At 45.8% G+C, this 22,663-nt stretch overlaps 1 protein-coding gene across 1 annotated transcript in view; it reads left to right on the top strand.

Annotated features, from left to right (window-relative positions):
* Positions 1–22,663, top strand: part of iqsec3a (IQ motif and Sec7 domain ArfGEF 3a) — a 280,778-nt gene that overhangs the window by 161,072 nt on the left and 97,043 nt on the right. Inside the window, exon 6 of the mRNA XM_060903524.1 lies at positions 2,641–2,802. Within this exon, the coding sequence (XP_060759507.1) occupies positions 2,641–2,802 (162 nt within the window). The remainder of the gene's footprint in view (positions 1–2,640; positions 2,803–22,663) is intronic.

Genomic DNA, 22,663 nt, shown 5'->3' on the forward strand with positions numbered 1-22,663 from the left:
AGGCTCCAGCTTGCCTGTGACCCTGTAGAAGGATAAAGCGGCTAGAGATAATGAGATGAGATTATTACATCCATTTTTTGGAAAGGGTGGTTCAACAAGCACATCTGGTTGTGATGGTCAGGTATCTGCATACTTTTACCCATGTACTGTAGATGCAGTATACAAATGCAGGCCTCATTTCTTAATGAAGCACAGTGTAGGATTTTGATATTTTGAGGCCTCTCTAGTCAAAAAATGCTGGTACTGTGGAAGGACATTTCTAAATGTGGTTTGGACATTAATGGATTAATCTCACATCTGTGAGTGCCAAGTCCATACATATTCAGGGAGAATTCAGGGCTGCATCCCAAACCACTTATCATATCACTGTGACTCAGTTACTGAGTACCTGGTGAAAGAGAAAAACCTACCGATTATGCCGCCGCTGCAATCTAAACCAATAGAGCTATCCCATTAACTCTGGCTAGCTCTCAGAAATACAGTTTAGGGATAAAAACTATCACTTCTGTTCACTTCCTGTAAGTGTATTTTTATTATGCAATTCGTGCTTTCTATGCAATTTGCTATCTAATCTGCTCCAGCCCAGCAAAACATTGTCAAAACATTTGCCAAAACATAGAGCAAAAATAGATATACACACCAAGGTGAGCGGACAGACCTGACCACTCACTCCTGCATGATATCACACAGTTCGAAACACCAAAATACAGGGAAACATACAAATGCCTCCTCACTCCTTCTAGCTTGTTCCACTTATGTGTGTGGGGTCGCTGCCATATGGGGACCCTATTGATCCACATGTCATATTAATTGGTTGGAGCATAGTTTTTCTGGGCTTGGGAAACAAACTTTCACACCTATGAACAATTTAGAATAGCTAGTTAACTGTGCACTGCATGTCTTTGGACTGTGGGGGAAACTGGAGCACCCAGAGGAAAACCATGCAGACAACATGCAAACTCCATACAGAAAGGCCCCTGCTGGCCACTGGGCTCAAACCCAGAACCTTGTTGCTGTGAGGTGACAGTGCTAACCACTACACCATCGTGTTGCCCATACAAATGCCTCTTGTTAGTCATTATGGTCTGAGTTTTCTAGCTAACAATATCACACCTGAGTAACAATGCAAATTCCACAATGAGGATAAGTCAGATGACTATTAATCACTAGCATCCAACCAATTAAAGGGGACGTGCAATGAAAAACTCACTTTTTTGTGCTTGTGTACATACATTTGGGTAGCTGTAGCCTACCAATCTATCCATTGTCCGTAACTGCTTATCCTGTACAGGGTTTCAGGCAAGTTGGAGCCTATCCCGGCGACTATGGGCGAGAGCCGGGGTACACCCTGGACAAGTCGACAGATCATCACAGAGCTGACACACAGAGACAACCATTCACACTCACATTCACACCTACGGTCAATTTAGAGCCACCGGTTAGCCTAACCTGCATGTCTTTGGACTGTGGGGGAAACCAGAGCACCCGGAGGAAACCCATGCAGACACGGGGAGAACATGCAAACTCCGCACAGAAAGGCCCTCACTGGCCACTGGGCTCAAACCCAGAACCTTCTTGCTGTGAGGCAACAGTGCTAACCACTACACCACCGTGCCGCTCATTATCATTTAAAGGAACAGACACTCAAATTGGTTGTTTTGAATAGGGCTGTTTAGATAGGGTGAGAAGGGAGCTGTGGTGTTTTATCCTTGTGGTATTTTGACCAAAGAACGTCACAGACATTTCATTAAGAGCTCATGAAACTGTATCAAGATGTGGAAAAGGAGTATAATATGTCACCTTTAAAGAACAAAGTAAGAAAAAAGCTGTTCGTCCTGCATCCATTTTCTTCTGCCATTATCATATTGACTCTTTCACTCATGGACTCCTGTTTTCCTTTTCTTTCTCTCCCATGATTGGCTGTCTGTCACAGTTTCATTCATGCTGAAAGTTGGCCATGATGTATCTAAGCTGGTGTATAATGCATGCATACAAATTCATATCATCTGTGGCCTGAAACCTTGAAACAGAGCTGACTGTGAATTAAAAAATAGGTTTGGCAGGGCGACTCATAGTAGCTCAAAGACATCATATTATCGAGTATTTTTCTTTCTTGACTCAATAATTGTTTTTTCTTTTTAAAAAAAAAATCTGAAACACTGCAGCTTTAAGAGAGCGAGTCAGATGAGGCAGAAGTGCTTCATCATGGCTGGAAGTCGCACTCTGAAAGAGCAAAAGAAATGTGTTATGACAGCTAGAGATCCAAGAACTAATGCACTCTACTGAATGGAGAGATAAAGTCCAAAATGGGATGCTTTTTTAAAGAGGGCTATCTGTATGCAATGAGGGTTTTTTTTTTTCTTCAGAAATCACCACACTCCACTAGCTCTGTGCAAGGCCCTTTATAATGGTTCCTAATTAAGCTAATGACTTGGTTGCAGCTAAATAGCAATGTATGTGCAGATTATATCCTGTCCTCATTCACTTCAATTCTATCCATCAGCGCAGAGTATATCACTGTATTTTAATCACTATTGTATGTATATTAGTGACTGTTTGCCTGCAGATGTTTTCTGTGATGCTCGATCAAAAATAATCTGCCCAATTAAAAATACATTTCTTTTTCATTTTCTTGAACAGAAATCCAGATAAAGGCCTCCAGTTTCTCATCTCACGAGGTTTCATTCCTGATACACCCATAGGCGTCGCACACTTCCTGCTGCAGAGGAAGGGCCTGAGCCGCCAGATGATCGGCGAGTTCCTCGGCAACAGCAAGAAGCCCTTCAACAGAGACGTTCTGGAGTGAGTGGTTAAAATACAAGAATTTTACGGCAAGAATATGAACAAAAAGAGGGAGAACGGGAAAAAGAGAGACTTTTGAGATCTGAAAGCCCTCCTGGTTTTGAAGCAGCAGGGCAAGTGGGTGAAAATATAAATAGTAGGAAAGTGCCAAATGAAAGAGTATATAAGAGGAAAAAAAACAAGTATGTGTGTATTTGTGTGGACACATGCATAGAGGAGGGAGAGATATTGTCTCAGTGAACTGGAGGTGTCCATTTACTGCAGCTTTTGGTTTTTTTTTCTTCTTCTCTGTGGCTTTAGAGAATGGTGGCATCTTTTAATGAGATCTCCTCGAGCAGCAGCTGAGCCCCTGCATTCAAAGTCTGTAAAGAGACACACTGGAATGATACGCTACTGCTGTGTGTGTGTGTGTGTGTGTGTGTGTGTGTGTGTGTGTGTGTGTGTGTGCACGTGTGTGTGTGAGAGAGAGAGAGATTTCTCATGGCTGGGTCTGCCCATGCTGCTATCTCGTGATCCTCGGTGCGTCCCAGTGAAGAAGAATCCTTTATTTGTCACATGCACAGTCAAGTACAGTGAAATTCGTCCTCTGCATTTAACCCATCTGAAGCAGTGAACACACACTCCACACTCATACCCAGAGCAGTGGGCAGCTACAATGGCATGCAAAAGTTTGGGCACCCTTGCTGAAAATGTCTGTTACTGTGAATAGTTAATTGAGCAGAAGATGAACTGATCACCAAAAGGCTAAAGATGACATATTTCTTTAATATTTTCCGCAAGATTATAATTTTATTTCTATCATTTACAGGCGTAAAATACCTAAAAATTAAAAGGACCTTAAGCAAAAGTTTGGGCACCTGACATGGTCAGTACTTAGTAACACCCCCTTTGGCAAGTATCACAGCTTGTAAACACTTTTTGTAGCCAGCTAATAATCTTTCAGTTCTTACCTGAGGGATTTTCACACAGACGTCCTTGCAAAAGACTTCCAGTTCTACAACCCCGATTCCAAAAAAGTTGGGACAAAGTACAAATTGTAAATAAAAATGGAATGCAATAATTTACAAATCTAAAAAACTGATATTGTATTAACAATAGAACATAGACAACATATCAAATGTCGAAAGTGAGACATTTTGAAATTTCATGCCAAATATTGGCTCATTTGAAATTTCATGACAGCAACACATCTCAAAAAAGTTGGGACGGGCAATAAGAGGCTGGAAAAGTTAAAGGTACAAAAAAGGAACAGCTGGAGGACCAAATTGCAACTCATTAGGTCAATTGGCAATAGGTCATTAGCATGACTGGGTATAAAAAGAGCATCTTGGAGTGGCAGTGGCTCTCAGAAGTAAGGATGGGAAGAGGCTCACCAATCCCCCTAATTCTGCGCCGACAAATAGTGGAGCAATATCAGAAACGAGTTCGACAGTGTAAAATTGCAAAGTTTGAATGTATCATCATCGACAGTGCATAATATCATCAAAAGATTCAGAGAATCTGGAAGAATCTCTGTGCGTAAGGGTCTCATCTCATTATCTCTAGCCGCTTTATCCTTCTACAGGGTCGCAGGCAAGCTGGAGCCTATCCCAGCTGACTATGGGCGAAAGGCGGGGTACACCCTGGACAAGTCGCCAGGTCATCACAGGGCTGACACATAGACACAGACAACCATTCACACTCACACCTACGGTCAATTTAGAGTCACCAGTTAACCTAACCTGCATGTCTTTGGACTGTGGGGGAAACCGGAGCACCCGGAGGAAACCCACGCGGACACGGGGAGAACATGCAAACTCCGCACAGAAAGGCCCTCGCCGGCCTCGGGGCTCGAACCCAGGACCTTCTTGCTGTGAGGCGACAGCGCTAACCACTACACCACCGTGCCGCCCCCGCGTAAGGGTCAAGGCCGGAAAACCATACTGGGTGCCCGTGATCTTCAGGCCCTTAGACGGCACTGCATCACATACAGGCATGCTTTTGTATTGGAAATCACAAAATGGGCTCAGGAATATTTCCAGAGAACATTATCTGTGAACACAATTCACCGTGCCATCCGCCGTTGTCAGCTAAAACTCTATAGTTCAAAGAAGAAGCCATATCTAAACATGATCCAGAAGCACAGATGTCTTCTCTGGGCCAAGGCTCATTTAAAATGGACTGTGGCAAAGTGGAAAACTGTTCTGTGGTCAGACGAATCAAAATTTGAAGTTCTTTATGGAAATCAGGGACGCCGTGTCATTCGGACTAAAGAGGAGAAGGACGACCCAAGTTGTTATCAGTGCTCAGTTCAGAAGCCTGCATCTCTGATGGTATGGGGTTGCATTAGTGCGTGTGGCATGGGCAGCTTACACATCTGGAAAGACACCATCAATGCTGAAAGGTATATCCAGGTTCTAGAGCAACATATGCTCCTATCCAGGCGACGTCTCTTTCAGGGAAGACCTTGCATTTTCCAGCATGACAATGCCAAACCACATACTGCATCAATTACAGCATCATGGCTGCGTAGAAGAAGGATCCGGGTACTGAACTGGCCAGCTTGCAGTCCAGATCTTTCACCCATAGAAAACATTTGGCGCATCATAAAACGGAAGATACGACAAAAAAGACCTAAGACAGTTGAGCAACTAGAATCCTACATTAGACAAGAATGGGTTAACATTCCTATCCCTAAACTTGAGCAACTTGTCTCCTCAGTCCCCAGATGTTTACAGACTGTTGTAAAGAGAAAAGGGGATGTCTCACTGTGGTAAACATGGCCTTGTCCCAACTTTTTTGAGATGTGGTGTTGTCATGAAATTTAAAATCGCCTCATTTTTCTCTTTAAATTATACATTTTCTCAGTTTAAACATTTGATATGTCATCCATGTTCTATTCTGAATAAAATATGAAATTTTGAAACTTCCACATCGTTGCATTCCGTTTTTATTTACAATTTGTACTTTGTCCCAACTTTTTTGGAATCGGGGTTGTACAAGTTTCTTGGGCTGTCTTGCATGCACTGCTCTTTTGAGATCTATCCACAGATTTTCAATGATGTTTAGGTCAGGGGACTGTGAGGGCCAGGGCAAAACCTTCAGCTTGTGCCTCTTGAGGTATTCCATTGTAGATTTTGAGGTGTGTTTTGGATCACTGTCTTATTGTAGGACCCATCCTCTTTTTAACTTTAACTTTTGTACAGATGGTGTGATGTTTGCTTCCAGAGTTTGCTGGTATTTATTCGAATCCATGCTTCCCTCGACCAATGAAATGTGCCCTGTGCCACTGGCTGCAACACAACCCCAAAGCATGATCGATCCACACCCATGCTTCAGAGTTGGAAAGGTGTTCTTTTCCAGGAATTTGGCACCCTTTTTTCTCCAAACATACCTTTGCACATTGTGGCCAAAAAGTTCTATTTTGATTTCATCAGTCCACAGGACTTGTTTCCAAAATGCATCAGGCTTGCTTAGATGTTCATTTGCAAACTTCAGACACTGAATTTTGTGGCGAGGACACAGGAAAGGTTTTCTTCTGATGACTCTCCCATGAAGGTCATATTTGTTCAGGTGTTGCTGCATAGTAGAACAGTGCACCACCACTCCAGGGTCTGCTAAAACTTTCTGAAGGTCTTCTGCAGTCAAACAGGGGTTTTTATTTGCCTTTCTAGCAATCCACTGAGCAGTTCTTTCAGAAAGTTTTCATCTTCATCTTTCAGACCTCACCTTGATCTCCACTGTTTCTGTTAACTGCCATTTCTTAATATCATTACGATCTGAGGAAACAGCTACCTGAAAACACTTTGCTACGTTCTTGTAGCCTTCTCCTGCTTTGAGAGCATCAATTATTTTATTTTTCAGAATGCTAGGGAGTTGCTTAGAGGAGCCCATGGTTGTTGAATTTAGGCACAAGTTTGAGGAGTCAGAGAATTTATACAGCTTTGAAATCTGCATCTTCTGACCTTTCCAAACGAAGAATTTGAACAAGCCACAGCTCAATAAGCTAAGTAAGGTCTGGAACCTTGGTAAAAAGTTACCTGAGAACTCAAATGTATTGGGGTGCCCAAACTTTCGCATGGTGTTCCTTTTCTTTTTTCACTCTCCAATTGTACAAAACAAAAATAATACACAAATCTTGCAGAAAACGCTGAAAAGAAATGTGTCGTCTTTACCTTTATGCCTTTTGGTGATCAGTTCATCTTCTGCTCACTTAACTATTCACAGTAACAGACATTTTCAGCAAGGGTGCCCAAACTTTTGCATGCCACTGTATGCTACAGCACCCGGGGAGCAGTTGGGGGTTAGGTGCCTTGCTCAAGGGCACTTCAGCCCAACACCGTCTCATGTTAACCTAACCGCATGTCTTTGGACTGTGGGGGAAACCGGAGCACACCTACACAGACACAGGGAAAACATGCAAACTCCACACATAAAGGCCCTTGCCGGTCGCTGGGCTTGAACCCAGAACCTTCTTGCTGTGAGCCGACCGTGTTAACCACTTACACCACCGTGCAAGAGTGGAAGCAGCAGAGTTGGGATTTCAACTTCATGTTATTACATCCATTTTTTGGAAAGGATGGTTCAACAAGCATATCTGGTTGTGATGGTCAGGTATTCGCATACTTTTACCCATGTACTGAAGATGCAGTATACAAATGCAGGCCTTGTTTCTTAATGAAGCACAGTGTAGGATTTTGATATTTTGAGGCCTCTCCGGTCAAAAAATGCTGGTACTGTGGAAGGACATTTCTAAATGTGGTTTGGACATTAATGGATTAATCTCACATCTGTGAGTGCCAAGTCCATACAGATTTGGTAAATCTGTAAACTTTAAAGTGCAGGTAGGGTGCTGTACAAATTCAATATTGCATGGGTGTGGAGTGGCACAGGATTTAAAAACCAGCCCAGTGCACTAGACCTTTACCTCACAGCAGAGGTGTGTGGGATGTTTTATTTTTTTTTAAATCCCATTCCTATCTGCTTCCAAAGGAATTCTGATTTGACCCAACCTCCCCACTCCCAATGTTGTTATTGTTTGCACCTACCCACAATTTTTTTTTCCAATGAACTAAGATGGTTCTATGTGTAAAAATATGAACACAATACTTTTGTAATTAGCTCATCTGGCCATAAGGCTGATGAGCTATTGCCATGGTGTGGTGTTTGTCCATCGTCATCTGTCGTTGTCCACAATTCAGTTAAATTGTATCTTCTCCATCAATTCTCCATGGATTTCCATTCCGATTTTGTTTGAAAGAACTCATCAGTCTACACAAAACTTGATCGTTGTTTTATCAAATTTTTTGCTTACGAGTTGAATGAATTTTCCAGGCCTCTCACTAGAATTGTATCTCCTGTCTCATCTGATTCCAGTTCTGATCGATGTTTTGGGTAGAGCTTCCCTTGAGGAACAAAACTTGGTTGGATGGTTGTTGATTTTCCTGTTGTAAACAATTTGTTTACAACTTTGTTTATTTTCAGTTAAATCATATCTTCTCGCTCTATTCTGAATGGATTTCATTCTGATTGTTTCGTTTGAAAGAACTAGTCATTCTGTACAAAACGTGGTCAGTGTATTGTCAATTTTTTGCTAATGAACTGCTAATTAGGTCAACTTCTCGATTTTGGGGACTTCTCATTGGAACTGTATCTCCTCTCTCAGTTCTCACCCGATTTCAGTTCTGATCAGTGTTTTGGGTAGATCTTCCCTCAGGGAACAAAACTTGGTCATTTGGTTGTTGATTTTCTTGTTGTAAACAATTTTGTAGCAAGTGTTCAAGGTGGGTGTAGCACAGAAGCACGGCAAGCCAGAACTGAGTTCTCAAAGACTTTTATTGTAGCTTTTCAGCTTTAAACTACACACTCACACAAGCATCCAGGTTGGGGAAGAACTCCGTTCCTCTGCTCTCCCTCTCCTCTTATAGGGCACGGTCACGAGGGAAGACACACAAACACAGGTTAATCCCCGTCAGGTGCAGTGATTCCGCCACTTACCTCCCCTGACTCTGCCCTCCATTCACAGACCGACGCTTGACCACGCCCCCGCTGCCACATACCCCCACCGCCCGACTCAGGCCAGGGAGCCGTCCGGCCTGCAGCTGACTCCCCCCCACCTTGACGGGAGAGGAAGTCTGCCACAACCATCTGCGCCCCCGGCCTGTGGACAACCTTGAACTTAAACGGCTGTAGTGCCAGATACCAATGGGTGATCTGTGCGTTGGCAACCTTCATGCGGTGGAGCCACTGCCAGGGTGCGTGGTCCGACCAGAGGGTGAAAGGGCGCCCCAGCAGGTAGTAGCGGAGGGCGAGGACCGCCCACTTGATGGCGAGGCATTCCTTCTCTATGGTGCTGTACCTGCCCTCATGCACCGACAGCTTGCGGCTGATGTACAGCACTAGACGGTCCTCCCCCTCCACCTCCTGGGACAGAACAGCCCCCAGCCCTCTGTCCGATGTATCCGTCTGTAAAACAAAGGGGAGAGAAAAGTCAGGGGAGTGTAACAGTGGCCCCCCCCCACAGTGCATCCTTTACCTAAGGAAAGCCCGCTGGCATTGCTCCATCCACTGGACCGGATCTGGTGCCCCCTTTTTAGTGAGATCAGTCAGCGGGCTGGTGATATCCGAATAATTAGGTATAAACCTACGATACTAGCCAGCCAGGCCCAGGAACTGTCTCACCCCCTTTTTGGTCTTGGGCCTCAGGCAGGCTGCAATCGCTGCTGTCTTATTGATTTGGGGACGCACCTGCCAATTGCCCAAGTGGAAGCCCAGATACCATACTTCCACCAGCCCAATCGCACACTTCTTCGGGTTGGCTGTGAGACCCGCTCGCCTCAGCGACCCTAGGATGGCCCTCAGGTGTTTTAGGTGCCATGGCCAGTCATTACTATAAATAATAATGTCGTCCAGGTATGCGGCTGCATAGGTGGCGTGGGGGCGGAGGACCCAATCCATAAGCCGCTGGAACGTAGCAGGCACCCCAAACAGCCCAAAAGGAAGTGTGACGAACTGGCGTAAGCCAAACGGTGTGGAAAAGGCCGTTTTCTCTCGGGATAGTGGAGTCAAGGGGATCTGCCAATATCCCTTTGTCAAATCCAGTGTTGAATAAAAACGAGCTGTGCCTAGTCGATTGAGCAACTCGTCAATACAAGGCATTGGGTACGCGTCAAATTTAGACACCGCATTGACTTTCCTGTAGTCCACACAGAACCGGACCGACCCGTCGGCCTTGGGAACCAAGACCACCGGGCTGCTCCAGTCACTGTGGGACTCCTCGACGATGCCCATTTCGAGCATGGCCTCAAGTTCTTCCCGAACCACCTTTTTCTTGTGTTCGGGCAGTCTGTAAGGGCGGCTGTGCACTACTACCCCCGGGGGCATCTCAATGTGGTGTTCTATGAGGTGGGTGCGGCCGGGCAGGGGTGAGAACACATCAGAAAATTCTGTTTGCAACTGGGTGACCTCCGCAAGCTGGGTCGGGGAGAGGTGGGCTCCACAGGGGACCGGAGCGGTGGGCGATGCCAATTTTCCCTTTTGAACCTCTGGCCCCAGCTCCGCCTTCTCTGGAACCACTGACACCAGCGCCATGAGGACCTCCTCGCTCCAACGTTTTAACAGATTGAGGTGGTATATCTGTAATGCCCCACCCCTGTCTGTTCACCTCACCTCATAGTCGACGTTCCCGACTCACCGTGTGACCTCAAAGGGTCCTTTCCACCTGGCGATTAATTTAGAGCTCGACATCGGCAATAACACGAGTACTTTGTCTCCCGGTGTGAATTCCCTAAGGCGCGTGCCCCTGTCATACAGACCGACTTGATGTTCTTGGGCCTGCCACAAATTCTCCAGGGTTAGGTGCATGAGTGTGTGGAGTTTGGCGCGCAGGTCAATAACGTATTTAATTTCGTTTTTACTGGTTGAAAGTCCCTCCTCCCAATTTTCCCATAGCACATCCAAAATGCCACGAGGCTTACGCCCGTATAGTAATTCAAACGGGGAGAACCCCGTGGAGGCTTGTGGGACCTCTCGCACTGCGAATAACAGGGGCTCGAGCCATTTATCCCAGTGGCGTGCGTCCTCGCTTACGAATTTTTTAATTATGTTTGAGAGTGCGATTAAACCATTCGACTAAGCCAGGGGTGGCCAAGCAGTTGGAGACCAAGAGCCACATTTTTTATTGTATTACCGCAAAAAGCCACATCATACACATGGGCACACGAACATCACCCATCCCTTCCTCTCTCTCTCACACACACACACACACACACACACACACACACACACACACACACACACACACACCTCTGCTCAGCCAGATTAATAGTAAATGTCACACACCAACATATTTACTCCTACAGTACTAAGACCACAGGCTGAGGCCAGTCATTTTTAACAATGAACATTGTGTGCACTTACTATGCATGCTGCTTAGTGGGACTCATGGCATTACCAAAAAAAAGCCGCACCATACACATGACCACACATGAACATCGCCCCCCCTCCCTCACAGACACACACGCACAAGCACGCATCTCTGCTCAGCCAGATTAATAGTAAATGTCACATGCCAACATGAGAGAAATTTACTCCTTTAGTCAGTACTAATACCACAGGCCAGTCATTTACAGCAATCAATATCGTGTGCACTTACTATGCATGTTGCTTAGTGGGACTTCTGACATTCCTTGCCTTGAACAATCCTCTTCAAATCTGGCTTGTATTCCGTCGTTGCCACTCGAAGCAGTTCTTTCACATGGGTGTCAGTCAGAACAGAACGATGCTTTGACTTCACGTGTTTCATGGTAGAGAACACAGACTCGCAGACGTATGTTGACCCAAACATTGACAGTATCTTAAGCGCAGCCCGTTTTACATTCGGGTATTTTTCCAATGGCACACTTTTCCAAAACTCAATGGTGCCTTCCCTCAAAACAGGTTTCAGTTGGTCTTCCTCACGAAGATCGATCATCTCCAACTCAGCCGCAGCCTCATCTGTGACAAGCGGGGCTTTCAAACAGTCCATCTCTGCATTGAATGGGTCGACGAGGAACGTAATCTGTGGCCTTTTCAGTTGTATATCACGGAACCGGGTTACAAAGCTTTCGTGCAGGTTTTCAATTAGTGTTGCATATCTGGCTCCTTGCTTATTCAGGGAGGCGGGAAGCTTTGAAATGAGCTAATGACGACTGACATATAAGGCAGAATGGCTTGCCATTACGTTCAACAAAAAAGTATAAACTCTCCCACTCTGTTAAAAATGTCCTATGTTCGTCTTCATATTTTCGTTTTGCTGTGCATTTTTTCATTGCCATTTTGAGAGGCTACTTGACACAAGATACACCTTGCCCAAAAACTTATCGATTATCTCACGCACATGCGCATTTGACATGACCTGAAAATACCGTAATATACCCAAGCAAAGCGAAGATGCATTTGATGAAAATACCATACTGAACTCAAGCAAAGCGCACACGCACATAAAAAAACCCACAAACACAAACTTCGATATGAACGTAAGAGCCGCATGACACCGGGCAAAGAGCCGCATGCGGCTCGCGAGCCACGGGTTGGCCACCCAAGGACTAAGCCATCCATTTGTGGGTGATAAACGCTGGTGCTGATCAGCTTAATTCCCAGTAACCCATACAGTTCTCGCAGTGTACGTGACATAAACGTAGTGCCTTGATCAGTCAGAATCTCTTTGGGGATTCCGACCCGGGAGATAATGCGGAAGAGTGCTTCAGCAATACTGCGTGCTGAGATATTGCGAAGAGGCACTGCTTCTGGATATCGTGTTGCATAGTCTACCAGAACTAAAATAAAGCGATATCCTCGTGTTGACCAATCTAATGGCCTGACAAGATCCATCCCAATTCTTTTGAACGGGGTATCGATTAATGGCAGAGGGCGCAAAGGTGCTTTTGGAATGGCCGCTGGATTTACTAACTGGCATTCGCGGCACACCGTACACCACCTACGGACATTGCCGCGAATCCCTGGCCAATAGAACCGGGCCATTATTCAGGCTAGTGTCTTATCCTGCCCTAAGTGTCCAGCCATGGGATTAAAGTGAGCCGCCTGGAATACCAATTCCTGGCGGCTCTTTGGGATTAAAAGTTGGGTTATTTGTTCCTTAGTCTGTCTGAGTGTCCTGCATCACTCGGTATAATCCATCCTTAATAATGGAAAAATAGGGGAAGGCCGGGGTGGCATTTGGCTGGAGTGTTTGACCATCGATTATTCTCACTTGGTGAAACGCATGCCGCAGAGACTCGTCTCGCGATTGCTCTAACGGGAAATCCGCGAGAGATTCCCTGAGAGAGGGAGGAGGAGCCTGCTGCTCCTCACTCTGACACGGAGATGACGTAGACGGCTCTGTGACAGCTGCTCCCGCCAATGCCATTCCGGGACCTCCCCCCGCTGAACTATGGCAGGACCCACTCTTCACTAAGTGCATCGTTAAATCCTGAAATCCCGGCCAATCAGTCCCCAAAATTATCGAGTGGGTAAGGCGAGGATTAACTGCCGCCTTTACACAAAATTTCTCCCCTTGAAACAGAATGTGGACCGACACTAAAGGGTAGTTGTGAACATCCCCATGCACACACAACACCTTCACCAACTGTGCTCTTCCCAATGCCTCGTCTTGCACCAGGTTTTGGTGGATTGTGGTCTGATTACAGCCGGAGTCCACCAAAGCCTGATACGTATCCCCTTGGATACTCACCGGTATGCGATATGCTCCGGCCCGATCGAGGGCAGTCCCCGGCGTGTCGGGGATCCGGACCACCGCGCCCACCTCCATCGCCGAGCACTGATGCTGGAGGTGCCCCGGCTCCCCGCAGTGCCAGCACACCGGCCCAGGCTCTCCTCTGCACCGGCGTTCCGGATATCACTCACCTGAGGGGGGGAAGACACAGACACGGAAGTAGGAAACGGTAGGACCCCGTGGGTGCGGCAGGCCGGCTGGGATAGAGCCGGCTCCCACCTCCGCTGTGAGGGAATGGGGCGAGGGTGAGGAACAGAAGGATAGAGAGAGGTGAGGGGAGAAGGGGAGACACGCTGTCCTGCCGTTGGAACGGCCGCCATATGGTCCTCCGCCAGCTCAATGGCCTGATCCAGCGACACCGGGCGATGGCACTGGACCCACTCCATGGTTCCCTCCAGAAGTCGAGCGACGAACTGCTCCAGCGCCACCAGATCAATGATTCCCTCGGCGTCGCAGTTGTCGGCCCTCAGCCACCGGTGGCAGGCGTCCCGGAGTTGCTGGCCAAACGCGAACGGCCGGCCAACCTCCTCCAGGCGCAGCACGCGGAAGCGCTGCCGCTGCTGCTCCGGGTTGCGACCCATGCGCTGGAGGATGGCCCTGCGGAGGTCCACGTAGACCAGCCGGCTGTCGGTGGGGAGCTGTAGCGTGGCCAGTTGCGCCTTGCCCGTGAGCAGGGGGAGGAGGCACGCCGCGCGTTGTTCCACCAGCCAACCCCACGCCTCTGCTGCCTGCTCAAAGAGAGCGAGGAAGGCCTCGGGGTCGTCGTGCAGGCCCATCTTCATTAGGGTGAGGTGGGAAGGGCCCGCGGTGGTGGAGGTGGTGGACCCCGCCAACGCAAGTAGGTGCCAGAACGCCTGGTGATCTTCCAACTGCGCCAGCACCAGGGCCTCGAACCTTTGCTCCTGTTCCATCCGGAGGCTGACCAGCGCCTGGTGCTGGCTCTGTTGGGCCGTGGCAAGGGCATGGATCAGGTCGTTGAAGGGGGAGGACTCCATGGGGCTGTTCTCTTCTGCGCTCCGTCCCGGGTTTTGGCACCACTGTAGCAAGTGTTCTAGGTGGGTGGAGCACAGAAGCACGGCAGGCCAGAACTGAGTTCTCAAAGACTCTTTTATTGTAGCTTTTCAGCTTCCAGGTTGGGGAGGAGCATCCAGGTTGGGGAGGAGCTCCCTTCCTCTGCTCTCCCTCTCCTTTTATAGGGCGCGGTCACTAAGGAAGACACACAAACACAGGTTAATCCCCGTCAGGTGCAGTGATTCCGCCACTTACCTCCCCTGACTCCACCCTCCATTCACACACCGACACGACCATGTCCCCGCTGCCACAAATTTGTTTACAACTTTGTTTATTTTCAGTTAAATCATATCTTCTAACCTCAGTTCTCAGTGGAGTTCAGTTCTGATTGTTTTATTTGAAAGGACTAATGATTCTGCGGGCAGCATGGTGGTGTAGTGGTTAGCACTATCGCCTCACAGCAAGAAGGTCCTGGGTTTGAGCCCAGTGGCTGACAGGGGCCTTTCTGTGTGGAGTTTGCATGTTCTCCCCGTGTCTGTGTGGGTTTCCTCCAGGTGCTCTGGTTTCCCCCACAGTCCAAAGGTTAGCTGATGGCTCTAAATTGACTGTAGGTGTGAATGTGAGAGTGAATGGTTGTTTGTCTCTATGTGTCAGCCCTGTGATGACCTGGCAACTTGTCCAGGGTGTACCCCACCTCTCACCCATTGTTAGCTGGGATAGGCTCCAGCTTGCCTGTGGCCCTGTACAGGATAAGTGGTTACAGATAATGGGTGGATGGATGGATAGTCATTCTGCACAGCACTTGGTCATTGTATTGTCAATTTTTTGCTCACAAATTTGTAATTAGGTCAAATTAACAAATTTTCTTCCTACTAGAATTGTATCTCCCCTCTCATTTATTATGCAAATTCAGTTCTGATTGATGTTTTGGGTAGATCTTCCCTTGGGGAACAAAATTTAGTCCTTTGTTAATTTTCCTGTTGTAAACAATTTGTCGTGGAGGGTGGTCCTCTCTCACATTGTCACATTGCAGTTCTGTTTGATGTTTTGGTAGTCATGGTTGTTTTGATGGCAGGCCAGATGAGCTACTACGTCCTTGACATTTTGGTTTAATTTACTGAGACTCTGACCAGGATACAGTAGTAAATGTGCCATAAGTACATGATATGGTCTCATGTTAATCCTACAAGCTTTGTATCTCCTCACCCACTCCCACTTGCATATATATATATATATATATATATATATATATATATATATATATATATATAAAAGTTGCCCAATCCTGCTACTTATTTGTTGGATCCTGAGGGATCCCAGTCCCAGTGCCACCATTAAACATGTTATCTGGAGAAATAGGCAATGGCAGAGAAAATTAGACACAGAGCCAATACCATGAGTTTAGCAATGAGACAAAACAACAAAGAGAGGAACTGTATTAGCATGAGCTCTCATACGACAGAGTTTGATAGCAGAGAGGGCTGATTGAGGCTTGGTTGCTCTCACACACAGTGTGCCATCATTGTTCTGCAGGTCATGCTGTACCACAGTGGAAAGTATCCAAGATCTGAAATGACCTCAGCAACATTTGTATATGTCCCATGGAGTTAAGCCCTTGATTTTTCAAAGAGACTCTTCCATACAGGGACCAACCCTCAGCACGCATATTCTTCTTTGTCTCTATCTGTCTGAGTTTCTAGTCCCTGGGGATGAGTGCCTATCTGTCTTTCTGGCTTCAGAAAGAATCCTGAACTTTCCTGAAGTCCTTGGTGTTTTAAACCCCAGTGAAGTGTCTGACATGGAGATGAGATTTCTCGGGGGGGAAGAAAGAAGAAAAAAAAACATGTGTATCCTGGATTCACTCCACTGGGTAAAGTGCTCCTTGTCATCTGGCCACAGTGATATGCTTTTCAGCTACCGGTACACTCAGAGGAGCAGCGCACGGCTATTTAGGGCTCTTGGTGTGATACAGGCTTATGGTATTGGTGCACTGCAGGCCCAGAGTGAGGATCATGAGGATAAGCAACCTGCAGATGGGAATTTTCAGACAGTGAGAATCATGGTGGAATAAACCATCATGATATAATGATGTGTATGAAAATGCTCAGCAAATGAGATGTGAGTGTGCAGGAGGCCTGTGCTTGGTGATGGTTCATTGATTTCCTGTGGTAACAGCTCCCACAGATGGTAAAAAACATGAATGTTGTACATTTATGGTTTTATTTCATGAAAATGATAGCAAGTATTTTCACAGAGGAACATAATTTCATGATGAATGGGTGAAGATTGCGTTCCTGATTGAATGCTCTTGGGAGGATGAGGCATTATCTGCTACTGAGATACCCAGCTATCATGCCTAACTTACACAAAAATCATCCTCGGATTTTAAGGAGCCAAGGTTATACGAAGTACAACCTATTAAAAAAAATACAGGAATTTGTCAAATCTGTGACAACTTTTATAAAACAGTCATCCATCACATCTATACATATCTTATACCATCTTTGTGGCTTTTAAACAGTATCAATAATAAATACAAGGACAGCTGACCTGAGTATGTCGACTCGTATTAGTGAGTGTGGTTTCTGTGCAGAGGTGATGTGAATTGCATACGAAAGCTTGCAGAGAAGCTTTTGTGTTAGAGAGCACTTCAGTTCAGCGAGCACTCAGACACACATGTTTCTTTTCCCCAGGGTCTACACTTTGCTGCAAGTCAAGTTAGTTATAGTAAAAGAGCCATTGAAAAAAAAAGCCATTTGTAATGTTGATTTTTATTTTATCATTTTTTATCATCATCTTTGATTATTATTATTGCACTGTGTAAGCATCCATCCATCCATTATCTGTAGCCGCTTATCCTGTTCTCCAGGGTCGCGGGCAAGCTGGAGCCAATCCCAGCTGAATATGGGCGAGAGGCGGGGTACACCCTGGACAAGTTGCCAGGTTATCACAGGGCTGACACATAGAGACAAACAACCATTCACACTCACATTCACACCTAAGGTCAATTTAGGCTACGTTTACATTAGACCGTATCTGTCTCGTTTTCTTCGCGGACGCACTGTCCGTTTACATTAAACCCCCTGGAAAAGCCAGGAAACGGGAATCCGCCAGCGTCCACGTATTCAATCCAGATCGTATCAGCTCCGGTGCTGTGTAAACATTCAGAATACGCGAATACGCTGTGCTGAGCTCTAGCTGGCGTCTCATTGCACAACGTCACTGTGACATCCACCTTCCTGATTCGCTGGCGTTGGTCATGTGACGCGACTGCTGAAAAACGGCGCGGACTTCCGCCTTGTATCACCTTTCATTAAAGAGTATAAAAGTATGAAAATACTGCAAATACTGATGCAAATACTGCCCATTGTGTAGTTATGATTGTCTTTAGGCTTGCCATCCTTCCACTTGCAAGTGGTAAGTGATGTGCGCTGGGATCACACACACAGCGGCTCAGTCCCGAATCGTGGCTTGTTCACTTCACTCGCGCGCTGTGTGAGCTGCGCAGGGCCGGAGTGCGCACCCTCCAGAGGGCACTCGCTGTTCAGGGCGGAGTGATTTGGAGCGCAGGATGCCTGCGGAGCCGAGCATATCCGCGTATTGGTGTTGCTGTGTGCACGGCTAACAGTTTTAGTGTAAACGCGAATCGTTTTAAGAACATTAATCTGATGATCCGCTGATTCGACGTAATGTAAACGTAGCCTTAGAGCCACCAATTAGCCTAACCTGCATATCTTTGGACTGTGGGGGAAACCGGAGCACCTGGAGGAAACCCATGCAGACATGGGGAGAACATGCAAACTCCACACAGAAAGGCCTTCGCTGGCCACTGGGCTCGAACCCAGAACCTTCTTGCTGTGAGGCGACAGTGCTAACCACTACACCACCGTGCCGCCCCACTGTGTAAGCACTCTGTGTAAAAATAATAATAATGAATGAATGAATGGGGGCGGCACAGTGGTTTAGTGGTTAGCATTGTCGCCTCACAGCAAGAAGGTTCTGGGTTCGAGCCCAGTGGCCAATGGGGGCCTTTCTGTGTGGAGTTTGCATGTTGTCCGTGTACGTGTGGGTTTCCTCCAGGTGCTCCGGTTTGCCCCACAGTCCAAAGACATGCAGGTTAGGTTAACTGGTGGCTCTAAATTGACCGTAGGTGTGAATGTGAATGGTTATTTGTCTCTGTGTGTCAGCCCTGTGATGATCTGACGACTTGTCCAGGGTGTACCCCACGTCTTGCCCATAGTCAGCTGGGATAGGCTCCAGCTTGCCCGCGACCCTGCACAGGATAAGCGGCTACAGATAATGGATGGATGGATGAATGAATGAATGTCTTCACCCTCTCGAACCCAGATACTGTCCTAGCTATCCCAAAATCCTGTGGGTTAGTTTGGGTACGAGAGCCAATCTATTGTAGTAGAGGAAATATCACACATTTTGTATACAAATGGCAGTGATTACCTCTGTCAATTTTGTTGGAGGAGGTTATGTTTTCGCCTCTGTTTGTTAGCTTGTTTGTTTGTTTGTTTGTCTTTTTTCAACGTAACTCAAAAAATAGTGAACAAATTTTTATGAAATTTGGAGGAAAGGTGAGCCATGGGCCAAGAAACAATTGATCAGAACTGATGCAAATCCAGATATGTATGTAAGCATAGTAAACATCTGGATATTCTAATATGTCGCTTGGCGGAGGTATGCAATCTACCAAGTGCCCTTCAAGTTAATAATTGTTTTGCAGCAAGATTTCATTTTCATTCAGAAATAGCTGGTTTAAAATAATTACTCTCCTATGCCACATTATTGGGTGGCATGGTGGTGTAGTGGTTAGCACTATCACCTTACAGCAAGAAGATTCTGGGTTTGAGCCCAGTGGCCAACGAGGGCTTTTCTGTGTGGTGCTTGCATGTTCTGCCTGTGTCTGCGTGGGATTTCTCTGGGTGCTCTGGTTTCCCCCACAGTCCAAAGACATGCAGTGAGGTTAACTGGTGACTGTAAATTGTCCATAGGTGTGAATAGTTGAGAGGAAAAAACCTCTATAGTAATCCAGTAGAAGGCAACGGGAAACCACTACTGTAATCCTTCCTGAGTAACTTTGATGGCTGAAGCCATCAGAGCAGACCTGCCATCAGGCAGAATGCTAAAGAGAGAGAGAAAGTTGCCACATGGTTATGTACTGTAAGTATTCTAGTCCATTATTTTCACATATGCTTGACTTGCAAGTGACGTCAAAGCAAAATAGAAACCTGGATGTCAACCTTGTTGGTGGATATACAAATGTGGGGTCAAGCGACATTCCATACAAAACATAGTCATGCGTGTGCAACTCTCTTTGTTTTTCCACTGCTTTAAGCATTCTTTTAGCTATGCCAGATCTTTGTGCTGTATATGGTTGTGGTCACAACAGTACTTGTGACCATGGCACGTTCCGATTTTTTAGAATTCCGTCCGTGATTTGGAAAGAGGGCGAGGAAACACTGAGGCTTATTATGGAGAGGAGATGAGGGGATCAGGACACTTTGTCCAATGACCATTTCATCCAATAGTTAAGACATTTCGTCCAAAGCTTTTTTCATATGCACTATCAATTATTTTATATTTCAGGTATTCCTGTGTTTGTGAACGAAAGCCCCATGGGAGCGCTGCTCCACGCCTAAAGATTTAACATGATCTAGCCACCTTTAAAAATTAATAATTCGGCCAACGGAGCTCACAGCAAAGTCAAATTTTACAGGCACCTCCCTCTAAGCCTTCCCCTTTGAAAGAGCATGGTCTCAGGTCGGTAGGACCGTGCCTTGGCCCGGGATTCGCAAACGAAGCCCCCGTGAGAGCGCTGCTCTGCGCCTGAAGATTTAATATGATCCAGCTGGAAACACAGACATGGAAGTGAGCAGCCTGCAATGACAAAGGAGTGAACTCATCCCAGGGTCAGCAAGTGGCACGGGCCAACATGGTTACCCCCCTTTGTACACTCTTTAGTGTTGAAGCACACATACTATGGCACTCATTTGCTTTCCAAAAAAATGTGGTTTGCTTTGGTCAAATTCCATTGAGAATTCCTCTTTTTTTCAAACAAATACTTGAAATATAAAATAATTGATAGTGTATATGAAAAAGGCTTTGGACGAAATGTCTTAACTATTGGACAAAAAGGCATTGAATGAAATAACCTGTATTCGAACTCGATAGTTAGTACGGTAGAAGCATCTTATCTTCAGAAAAATCTGACTTTTTTAAATAATATGGGTCAAAACCACACATATCTATCTTCCCTTTGTATTGAATCTTCGCTCGATCGTGGTAATACTGAGAAAATTCAGCATTGTTTACAGACACGCTTTCAGTCTTGCCATCCTAGTTGCTTTGTATATCCACCATCATGGCGGATGCTCATGACATAGCACATTTTGATCACGTGGTTGCAAGTCATCTATACAGTACTGTGGAAGAGTCTTAGGCACATGGTAAGAAATACTGTAAAGATGGCTTCAAAATGATGAAAAAGAAATACCACATGCAGTAAACAGTAATAAACTAAACAAAGTTAATAATTGGTGTGATGACCGTTTGCTTTTTTTTCCCCTTAAATAGCAGTCCCAGTTCCCAATTTGTTCAGTTTCATAAAGAAATTATCTGATATGTTTACTGATATTGTAAAATTAAAGAAATTTGTACGCAATAAAATTGAGTGCCGAAGACTTTTGCACAGTACCCGGTAATGCTAGCAATATTATGAAATATTCCGAAACATTTTATTTACATCTACAGTACATTCATAGCCCCCTAAAGCGCTGTCTTGTAAGACACTGACTCATGAGAGCACAAGCACCAAAGCATCAATGCAGTTGCCTTCTATTTGGGACACACCTTTCATCTGTTGTAAAGGAATACTACACATTTCTGTGTATGCATGTACGCTGAGTCAGTTTGTCAGTCTGCTTGACTCATTTATAAAAAAGCAGGGCCAGATCTGCCTGTCACATCTTTCATATTCACATTACAGCAAACAGTGCTCCATCTGGAAGCCTGTGTACTCCTGATCACTGTTCTCAGTATATTCTGATTGGTCTACACACATATGGAAGCTTGAGAAAACCCCTCACATGGTGAAATTTTGACATTTACGACTATATATGATCTCAAAAATGCTAAATGATACTCAGCAATCGTTATTAACAAACAGAAAAGTGAGATTGGGAATAATTTGTCTCTCAGGCCTAAGTGATTAATATCCTTTTAAATATTCTCTCACTCTGATAGTAATATATCATAGATGCATTGCAGTGCGTAAATAATTGTCCAGTGGCATAATTTGTGATATTTCTGCACTGCACTCCAGTACACTGAATTTGAAGTGAAATAATGACTATGGGGTTTAAGCAGAGATGTTCACAAGTAATAGAATGCAAGTCCAAGTCAAGTCTTTGCCTTAGAGTACAAGTCAAGTTTTTAAGCTTTAAGTCAATATTTAGTTAGTTAGTTATGTCCGGCTTCTTGCCTGAACTGATAATCGTGTCATCAGTTTTTCTTTGGCTAATCAGACACAAGGTATGCCACCACACTTGCTGGAGCAGCTGGGGGTTAGATGCCTTGGTCAAGGGCACTTGAGCCAGTATTACTGGTTTAGGGAATCAAACAAGCGACCTTTTGGTCTCAAAGCTGTTCCTCTATCCATTTGGCCATGGCTTCCCCGAAGCAAGTCAAGAGAATCTACATGAGGAGTATATGGGAACTTTAACTGTCTAGCAACAATAAAGAACACTTGTGTGGATGTTGCATCGATATTTTTAGAAACACTTTTGGATACAGAACCACTCCCATGTGGGCCCACCACCCGCAAGGACAGGCACCGGGATTGGGTGCAATGTGAGCCGGGTAGCAGGCAAAGGCGGGATCCTAGGCGTGCTGATCCTCAGCAGTGTAGACTAGTGATTGGGACATGGAACGTCACTTTTCTGATGGACAGGCGGATTGGGGCGGCATCAGCAGTAATGCGGGCAGTGTACCAGTTCGTCATGCTGAAGAGGGAGCTGAGCCGGAAGGCAAAGCTTTCGATTTACCAGTCAATCTACATTCCAACCCTCACCTATGGTCATGAGCTTTGGGTAG

This window comes from Neoarius graeffei, chromosome 21 (assembly GCF_027579695.1).
Source record: "Neoarius graeffei isolate fNeoGra1 chromosome 21, fNeoGra1.pri, whole genome shotgun sequence".
Lineage (NCBI taxonomy): Eukaryota > Metazoa > Chordata > Actinopteri > Siluriformes > Ariidae > Neoarius > Neoarius graeffei.